At 33.5% G+C, this 10,697-nt stretch overlaps 1 protein-coding gene across 1 annotated transcript; it reads left to right on the top strand.

Annotated features, from left to right (window-relative positions):
- Positions 1-291: 291 nt before the first annotated feature.
- On the top strand, positions 292-10,492 carry LOTGIDRAFT_218886 (hypothetical protein; the record flags this gene model as incomplete). The annotated part of the gene is made up of 14 exons (XM_009061629.1): positions 292-502; positions 2,969-3,100; positions 4,476-4,616; positions 5,021-5,192; positions 5,624-5,756; positions 5,989-6,123; positions 6,472-6,575; positions 6,983-7,107; positions 7,496-7,608; positions 7,921-8,058; positions 8,414-8,513; positions 8,817-8,917; positions 9,401-9,580; positions 10,259-10,492. The coding sequence occupies 14 exons, from the start codon at positions 292-294 to the stop codon at positions 10,448-10,450; spliced, it is 1,977 nt and encodes a 658-aa protein (XP_009059877.1). The 3' UTR covers positions 10,451-10,492.
- Positions 10,493-10,697: the final 205 nt, after the last annotated feature.

A 10,697-nucleotide genomic window follows, 5' to 3' on the forward strand; every position in this document is an offset into this window, starting at 1 on the left:
TTGTAATTTTATAACATACAGTTTGATATTTCCTATTGACAGATTTTGACGAAACTTGGTGAAACTGTTCTGTATCACCCCAAATAGATCCAAAGAAGAATGTGACTGAAGGTTGAACATTTCTTACTGGTGATAGTTACTGTGCTGCCAAATATTTTTATTCAAAATCAAAGCTGCCAGTGTGTGTATATTACCTTGCTTGGAAAGCTATCTTTGAATTCTGTTCTAATACTTATATATTTTATTTCATGTATAAATTTTTCAGGTGTTGATGCGAGGTAGACAAAAATGATGGATGATAAGAATAATGGAGCCATTTATCCAAAACTAGTTGAAAAACATGAGGATGATTGTGAACAGCAGTGTGAACAGCCACAGGAGGATGGCATAGAACGTCAGAGTTGGTCCCATAAACTAGATTTCATACTTTCGTGTTTGAGTTATGCTGTTGGATTAGGGAATGTGTGGCGCTTTCCCTACGTGTGTTATAAAAATGGAGGAGGTAGGTGTTCTTAAAGTTATTTAGTCATTCCATCATGCATACTGTATTTCTAACGTGTTTCACTTTAGCAAGCAAACTTTGCGTAGTTCAATTCTACTGTTGGGAATCAAAAACCTCAAAATATTGAATTAAATGAAAATTTCTATATTGTTACATGATCGTGTTGCACTTTAAAAGGTAAACGTCATGTTGGGTTGAAAACTGTTCGAAAAAACTGTAATTGTCGCATTATATATTTTAACTTGGAAAATTTATGTTGCCCAAGGCAATTCAGTTTAAAACAAAAATATATGTAGGTCTACTTAGCTGTGAAGATGTCTGTTTAATAATATTTTTTTTAAAAGAACAGATGCGGCATATTTGGGGGTTGATTTGGACTCTACATATATGTTTATAGTCTTCAGAACTTCTAAAACTGTACGAAAATAGTATGATTCCTTCAAATAGACCCAAAACAAGAAATTTAATGCTTTATTTATTTCCTTCACAAGCTTATCTTCTGTCTGAAATTTGGGGTCTTGTTGATAAAGTATCTGACACCAATACATCTTCCATCGCAGCTGTGCATATACGATATGAGACAAGATGATCGAGCCTACTGTATTCACATCACGTCATTGAAACTATTATTATTCCAAATTAAAAGTCTCTTAATATCTACTCGTTAAAATAACTTTCAAACATACATAATTATGGATACACGTGGTTTCAAAGGCTCAAATTTTGACTGTAAGCTGTGAACAATATTACTGATTGGCTTAGCTAAACAAACTCTCGTTTCTGAGAATATTAATAACGTACGAATTTGTCCCTTTAGATAATTGGGTTATAACAGACATGTTGAGACGAGCATTGACTTCAACTTAAACAACTTTATTTTTCTTTTCAAATTTATGAATTACTTTATGTGGCAATTGTCTGAATGTCTTAATAATATTTCAATACTGTGATCAAACATGCTCCACTTATTGTTAGGCTTAAAATACTGTTACCGGTACATTGACCAATTAATAGGCTTGACTTCTATTTTGAAACACGTTTGTCATATTCTTGACGGAGAGTTTAAAAGATTGCAAGAGTCACCTCTCATTTGTCACATAAGTTTGTATATGCAGCAATTTGGTTAAATTGCACGTTTGTAAATGCAGCCACTAGAGTTCTCGGCAGACAATAAACATTATGGCTTAACTGTTTACAGAGTTTGAGTCGAAGACCCTGATTGGCTGTATTTACAAACCTCCGTGATAAATGAAAGATGGCTATTATAGACAAGGTATAAGACAAGGTTCATTATTAGCTTGACATTGTCAATATGATTAAATAAGGGAAGAGATATCTGGACTAGGATTTGCTCTCTTTTTTATATAAAATAAACAACGCCTTTAATATTAAGATAATTAAATTCTATTCTATTTGACAATTGTTATCGTTATTCTATCCAATTCCAAATATGGCTTTCAATTCACAATCATTCAACTATAGCTTATTACAAATTAAAAATCTATTATTGATTGGGAATTTTTAACATTTCTTATATATGATACCAGTATTCATATCCTTAAAAACATTCTTCTGTCCAAATCACAAAGCAAAATAAAAATATAACGACGTACAAATATTATATAAATGCACATAAGTTTCTCCATCAAATACAAGATTAAAATTTTGATATTGTACTTCAAGTATTAAAAAACATCTTGAGATAGTGGCTAACAAACTCTTTCTAATAAAATAGACACGATATCTAAATCTGTTTTTTATATTGGATTATTAAAGATTGGTTTTTATCATACACTAAATAAAAAGTTGAACTAGCCTATCTTTCTACTGACATCAAGTTATATATATATATATATATATATATATATATATGTTATTAGATTATAATGATTAATTAATTCTCAGGAAAGATTCCCTTGTAACCAATAAGGAATAAACTCCCTTTCCCCTAATAACAAAATACCTCCCTTAACCAATAAAGTAAAAAACTCCTCTCCCGCTAATAACAAAATACCTCCCTTAACCAATAAAGTAAAAAACTCCTCTCCCCCTAATAACAAAATACCTCCCTTAACCAATAAAGTAATAAACTCCCTTTCCCCTAATAACAAAATACCTCCCTTAACCAATAAAGTAAAAAACTCCCTTTCCCCTAATAACAAAATACCTCCCTTAACCAATAAAGTAAAAAACTCCTCTCCCCCTAATAACAAAATACCTCCCTTAACCAATAAAGTAAAAAACTCCTCTCCTCCTAATAACAAAATAACTCCCAATCAAGTTCAAGGCCATTTTTCTGATTAGTAGCAGCATTTTCCCCTGTGCATCCATGTGATCTTGATAACACCACTCTGGCCAGTAATAATCCAATCTTTTTTTTAAGAATACCAAGGATTTGCTGTAGCCCTCAACCCCTTGTTCTCTTAATTGATCTGACATTGTTTACAGCATTGTTTTATATTCCAGGGGCCTTCCTGATCCCTTTCTTAGTAATGTTGTTTATAACAGGTATACCACTGGTATTTCTAGAGCTGTCGTTTGGTCAGTTTGCCAGCCAAGGTGTGGTTTCTATCTGGTCAGTCAGTCCTATCTTTCAGGGTAAGTCCAGTAGTTTGGGTATTTAAGAGATTTTCTCCCAGACTAGTTCAGAAAGAAACAGCCATTTTGTACAAGGATAACAACATAGGTTCTTGAGAATTTGTGGCCAAAACTTTGGTAATGATTTTACAAGGCCAACTAATGCCCTCTGAAAGGTTTGTCAAGTTAACCTTTTGACCTAACCTGATAAACACCCCATCACAAAATGCTAGCACTGGAGAGGGTAAAACTTGGATTGGTTAAAACAGACGTCATCAAGTTAGGTCAAAAGGTTAAGTTGACAAACGTAAAAGAGGGCTGTTGATAGACCCTAACTGAAGTAGCTATATTGAAAAATAAAGCTAATAAAATAATGGAATGAAAGTTTGGTCGAATTTTTTAATTTGCTTTTGCTTAGAAAAAAATGACTATATGTAATGTTAATTTATTTAACAGCTGATGACAATGTGTCATGAATGCTCAATGAAAGATTAATGCTATTGAATTTAAGTCTATATGAGTAATTATATAATGTAAATTTCCCATGAAAAAAAATAGATAGAAATACTAACTAATGTTTCAAGCACAATAAAATTTTCATATGCATCATTTACCAATTTTTGATAGTAAACTAAGCATCTAAACAGATGGGTTTTTTCGATCGAGTATTTATTTTTTGTCTTACTTTTAATTTTCAAATAGATTTCAACATTACATATAATGCTCTGAAACTGTTAACTGTTATCACTATGGTAGACAAATCATATGCCAGATTTTGATTCTATTAAGTGTTACTTTGTTCCCATCTACTGGGGTCCCCATTCCTGCTCTTAAATGAAAATATACTTTAAAAACAAAATACAGTCTTTTTAGGGGTCAGTCCTTGATATCGTGAAAAAGCATCTGTTGAAAATTTTTGTTAGAATTGTGCAAATGAATTTATCTTGACCTAAATTTGATAATATATTATGATAGCTACGATATATCACAAAATGGTGATATTTTCAGTAATTTTAATCAGACGGTATTATTGACAATATTTATAAATTCCCTTACCGGTATTTATCATGACACTGAATAAATAAACCAAGTACTAACGATCCAAACTTCAAAAAGTAACCCGAAATCTGTAACAACATGTTGAAGAAATATTGGTAGGGACTAATGAACTTTTCTCATGAGGAAGTATATGAATATTAAGTGAGTAAGTATTTCATAATGAATAGTGGTACCAGGAGTCTAGAAGAGTAAGAAAACCCTGCCTAGCGCCACACCCGTCATAGCTGTTCAACATACACAACACAAACTAGCATCAGCACTTTTCGTTGGTATAGCAGATATTAAGATATATGAATATGATAATTTAATCATCGTGTCATATTTGGTACCATTTCAGGTGTAGGATGGGCCATGTTTATTGTATCTGTATTAATAGCTATATATTATAATATGATCATAGCTTGGACCCTCTATTATCTCTTTGCATCATTTGCTGAAGTTTTACCCTGGAGTTTCTGTGGTGTTTGGAGCACTTCTGGTAAGCCTTATTATTTGTTATTGCTTATAAGAGATTGTACACCATAACCCTGCAAGCTGGTGCTCCTTGAAAAAAGGGCAAGATATAGTGGATCATTTTAACAGGTTTAGCAGGCTCAGGTTTAATTTCCTACGACTTTGACCTCCACTATTATTATTACTGTGGCAGACGTCTTTAGAGAGGCAGGGCATGCTTACACTTTCAGAACACTTGATGCCACTCTGTCACTGTGATTGTCAACTTGGAATCTCTATCAGAAAGTTCACATTGCGTGTTTAGAACATAGCATTATATAAATGTACATTTCCTGATGATTTTCTATCTCACATCACATGATGTTAAACTGTAAATTTGATTGGTTGCCATTTTGATGTATCTGAAATTATTTTTAATTTGTCTTCCAGTCTGTCTTGAAAACAAAGACCAGATAAACAACTGTACGAATTATAACGGTACATTTTATAACGATACTTGTTATACAGTAGACATGGTGGGACAGGATACTTTTGACTACATGAAAAATATCAGTAACCACACCCTATCTAACTCTAGGTCTCCAAGTGATGAATATTTCCAGTAAGTATATAACTACCCCATCCCCCAATCCCCCTTCCACATGCCCCTCAACAACACCCTACACAACCCCCTACTTTCTGACAGATCCATTGACTAAAAAATGTGTTTTTGGAAACGTTACAATTTATATTACTTAATAGAAGAAGTATTTTCAGTTGTAAAGTGAAACTTTTTAATGACTTAAAAATGTAAGGCTAGGCTATGTCAGTGTATTATGGGAGGTAACTCTTGAAAGACTATCATTTTAAGACCACAGTTATTTGATAAGTTTTTTGGTGTGAGAAATGCAGTAATTGGGTTTAATTTTTGTAAAAAATTTTGTCATTATAGACCACAGGAATTATATCACTATCAAAGAAAAACTCCATTTTCAGTATAGTCCTATTAGTGGACTAACTATTTAAGACCACATCAATTTGATGTATTTTCAGTGAGTTCGTATTAGATATAACTGATGGAATAGAGCATGTTGGAGGAGTGAAATGGGAGTTAGCTCTCTGTTTATTATTAGCATGGGTTTTAGTTTGTATCTGTTTAGCAAGAGGAATCAAAAGTTCAGGAAAGGTAAGGTGTTTCTAATAGTGTTTACAGCTCACCATCGAAATTTGAGCTTTCAAATCCATGTGTGTCCAGAATTACCCATGTTTGAATATCAAAGTAACGATTCATCTTTTCAAGAGACTCTGACATATATGGTATATATCATGAGTTCTAGTATTTCTGGTGACTATTTACATATATAACCTCGAAAATGGTGACCTATTGCCTTGAACTGTGATTTAATGGTATATTTCAGGCAGTATATTTTACAGCATTCTTTCCGTATGTAGTATTAACTATTTTATTGGTCCGTGGTCTGACACTAGAGGGCTCTACTGATGGTATTATATACTTCTTTAAACCAAAATGGGACAAGCTACTTAGTGCTAAGGTAAGTTATCAAGAATAATCTAATTAGTTTGAGGGCCATTCCTGTTGATTTACTTAAACCACAGAAACTGGACAAAAATCAGATTGATGCAAATGAAAGCTATAAGTGCTCTCAATATAAACATAAACGTTTCACTCTGTCTGAATCTGTAACCATTGGCCATTTACTTTTGGTCTTGTGGAATAATGAGGTAAGATGACGCACCGACTTTCACAAGCTGACTGATATTAGAGCCATTTGTTTAACATAACCCAGCAGATGACATCATGCAGTATCCAACGCTTTAATTGACTGAACTACAGAACCCTGTATATTTGTTGATGAGGATTGTGTATGGTTATATTATAGGTATGGGGGGATGCTGCTGTCCAGATTTTTTTCTCTCTGTCTCCAGGATGGGGAGGATTAATAACTCTAGCTAGTTTTAATAAATTCACCAACAACTGTTACAAGTAAGAATTTCATTATATTGTTCAGTCATTATAAATCATATGACCCAATATAGTCAATCAGTTTTAATAAATTCACCAACAACTGTTACAAGTAAGAATTTCATTATATTGTTCAGTCATTATAAATCGTATGACCCAATATAGTCAATCAGTTGTAGATTAATTGCTCCTCATTCTCACAAAAAAATCATTTTTTGTCAAAAGTTTAGTATTTCTGAACTTCCGTTTGTTAGATTTTTTGCAAAACATTGGCCTGGTGGGGACATCTTAATCTTTCACTGCCAAATCCATTGTAATCTGTGATTAATTTAACTATTAGAGATACCAGAATTCAAGCAATAATTTGTCTGATATTGCTTTCCTCAAACTCACCTAGTTTTGACAAAATATCAATGTATTTATTTCAGAGATGCTATAATTGTTTCTATATTGGACTGTTTAACCAGTGTATTTGCTGGCTGTGTTATATTTTCTATTATTGGTTATATGGCTCATGAACTCAATTTGGGTATTGATAAAGTAGCCAGTGAGGGTAGGTCTGTTTTAAGAATAACTTTAAAGAGACATGTTCGCTATCCGTTTGACCAATCGTACCTTAGACCTTTTTAGCTAAGCTTATCAGTAATAGTGTTCATAGTTTACCATTGAAATTTGAGCGTCAAATCCACCATGTGTGTCCAGAATTATCAGCTTTTCTTGAGACTCTGCCATATAAAGAAAATACATATACAGAAATAGAAAGTGAGGTATTTTTGAAGGAATTAATTGTTTTTGTACATTTCTAGAAGTTCTGAATACTATTTACATACATTCAAGACCCATATCAACAGTACTTTCACCAAGGTGACAATGACATGTCTAATTTTCAGTCCAATGGAATAATACAAAGAATGGTATATTACCTTTCTCTATATTTATAGGTGCTGGTCTGGCGTTTGTTGTTTATCCAGAAGTAGTAACCAAACTACCCATATCTCAACTCTGGGCTGTATTATTCTTCTCCATGTTAGTGACACTTGGGCTGGGAACACAGGTACAGTCTAGGAGGCTTTTTGATATTTTTGTGTAAGAAATATAATTCAATTCTGTGGTCTGCATTATTAGTTATCTCCCTTGGGAGAGCAATTGAAACTGCATTGCCATTTCAACTCGAGCTTCATTCGGAGGTGACATGTTTGAGCTATTGTCATCTTGGCATTGATTCGATTCCCATGATGCACTAGTCTGGCATAAATTATCAAATCACCAAGACTGAAAGCTGAGTGGCTTCAGTCAAGTAAAATGCGCAAAATTAGGATGTAAACTCCCTTTCTTACCACATAATTTTGGTTATTGTATATTACAGATTGCCACGGTAACAACTGTCCATACTACACTGTTAGACCAGTTTCCTAGTTTATTTAAGGGTGGTAAACGATCTCTGTTTCTGTTATTTGGTATCGCTATTTCTTGTTATTTGATTGGATTGTCTTTCTGTACTCGGGTAAGTTTTGGAATTAAAGGGCTCGTTCCTCAAGAAATCTTACAATCAATGTTGTCATGAGTATGTGAATTCTTATTTTTAAATTCCTTTGACGAATACAAATCTTAAGTTTTATTGAGGAACTTGGTCTGGACTTCTACAAGCTGCAAACTTTAACTTCTCAGTTTATGTTTGAATTAAGTAAATAAAAAAATTTAAATGGATACCACTATTCATTATGAAATACTTCCTCATTATTATTGATATACCACCTACCAATATATGGCCAAACTTATTTTCGGAATGTATGTTTTGAGATTTGGATCGTTAGTATATTTTCTGGAGGTAATAATGTAAGGTGTTATATGTATTGTAGGGAGGAATGTACATTCTACAATTGTTTGATAATTTTGCTGCTACCTATTCTTTGTTAATAGTCTGTTTTACTGAGTGTATGGCGTTATCTTGGGTTTATGGTAAGTTAGACTTCATTACTTGTAGGTCATTATTGTTTAAACCACTCCCCCTGATTTATTATTCACGTTTGTGGAAAAAAAAAAAAAATGACTCTCAAAGATTGGTTAGTTTAAAACTACAGGAAATGTAGACACCTTACTAAAAATTGGAATGGTGCAAATTGACGTTATCAGTGTCCCCTATATGCATAAACATACTCTGAGTTTTAGCGGAATTGCGGGAACCACAGTATACCTCAAAAACTTAAAAACCTCTAGACAATCTCTTAGATTAAGATTAAAAGAGAATTTATAAAATTTCAGGAGCAGATAGATTTTTAACTGATATTGAAACAATGTTAGGAAAACGACCACCTCTTATATGGTCAATTAGTTGGAGATTTATTGCCCCTGCAGCATTACTGGTATGTATTCACTCTTTCTGAGGGGTTGGGGAGACTTGTTAGCTAACGTAGAAGTGAGGGGTTGGATCCTTAAGCCTTTGGATTTTACAACCAGATCCCCCTTCTGTCAATGATCAGAGGTTAGAGAGGCTGACATGGGAAATTGTCTGGTTCTTTACAATCTGAAGGTCATAGAAAAGACGAGGCTAATGCTGCTGTTGTCGCAAAATTCTCCCAATTGTACACTGCATGGTGTTCCCCTTCTTCATATTGCTGTAATTTGTGTAAGCTGATGAACCTTTGACATAAAGTTACTCATATTCAATTGGCTATATTAAGAGTATGGCAATCTGCCTACATAGGTTAAAGATTCATTATCATTTAATAATCAAGAAGATTGGACTAATGCCACTATTCTAGCAAATTGAATAAATTTGCTAATCTTCATAATCCCATTAAGGAGCATTAGAGTCTTATATAGAATTCCATTTCATTTTATTTCAGGTGATATTAATATTCACGTGGGTAGATTTTACCCCCACAAGTTATGGTGATATAACGTTCCCAGGTTGGGCTGATGGAATTGGTTGGTTAATCACTCTGTCCTCCATACTGTGTATTCCTGGTTTTGCAATCTGGACTGTATTCAAACAATATAGATCCTCAGAGATGGGCTTGGTTCAGGTAAGGGTAGTTATTGATAAGACAATGGAAGGGGCATGAAGATAACTTATATTGAGAGCTAAGATTTCAAGGATGGTTTGGATTCAAAGATAAAACAGACTCAATGAAATTCTGCCACCATCTTTATTCAGATTCATCACCTTTCTCTCTACGGAGATAACTCTAAATAAAGACTTGATGTGTTAAGACCACAATTACTTACAAATGAAATGTAATGAAAGGAGTTTTACGTCCTACTTTTCTGCACCATGTGGGCTAATGACGACGGGCCTGCTGTTTTTCGATTTTCAACTGTCGTGGTATCTCACACTTCAATCTAGATTATGACGTTACTTGGGTATCTGGTAGAATGATATGCATAAAAGCTTTATAAGAGAGAGAACAACAAAAAATAAATTGATAAAATCGAGCATGAAAAGATGAGGATTACTGGTAGTTTAAATTCTGAAAGGAATTGCAAAGAGGTTATCTGACTTTATGTTTCAGAGTTACTGATAGCACTGATTTGCACCACTAACTCAGTCAGACATCTGTGATTATTGCAATCCCACTAAAACTAAGCACTATTGCAAAAGTTGCTGAAAATTAAAGATTAAAGTGTATTTCAATGAAATAGTTTAAATTAAGTTATTTTAGAATACCAGCATTTCTTACAGCATCGTTGCTTTGTATTTTCAGGCCATAAAAACAGTGAGTAGACCAACATTATTGTGGGGACCAGCATTGAGAGAGGATCAAATAGCTAGAAAAGATCTAGCTAAAGCAAGAAACCCAACGGAAGCGTTTAATTCTCGAATACCTTTAACAATTTCCAACAATGGTAGTGAATTTAGTAGTTTAGTTACTGAAAAACCAACAACTAAGTGTTGATAGTTAGTGTTTTAGTGTTTTTTTATAAAAAGAAATAAATACAAAAAAAGACAAGAAAGGAGGGATGGAGTTGGCCGTGATGTGCTATGATACATGAATAGAACGTGTGTATGACTTGAGTTCAACAAATGGAAAGACTTAACTCCTCTTATAATGGTGAGAGATTTTGCAGCAGTAGGTGACTTCAATTGGAGCCTGGGTAACACTCGAGTCACAACGGAACTGTAATATTTCCTAGAGTTGAGAT

The sequence above is a fragment of the Lottia gigantea genome, assembly GCF_000327385.1.
Source record: "Lottia gigantea unplaced genomic scaffold LOTGIsca_49, whole genome shotgun sequence".
Lineage (NCBI taxonomy): Eukaryota > Metazoa > Mollusca > Gastropoda > Lottiidae > Lottia > Lottia gigantea.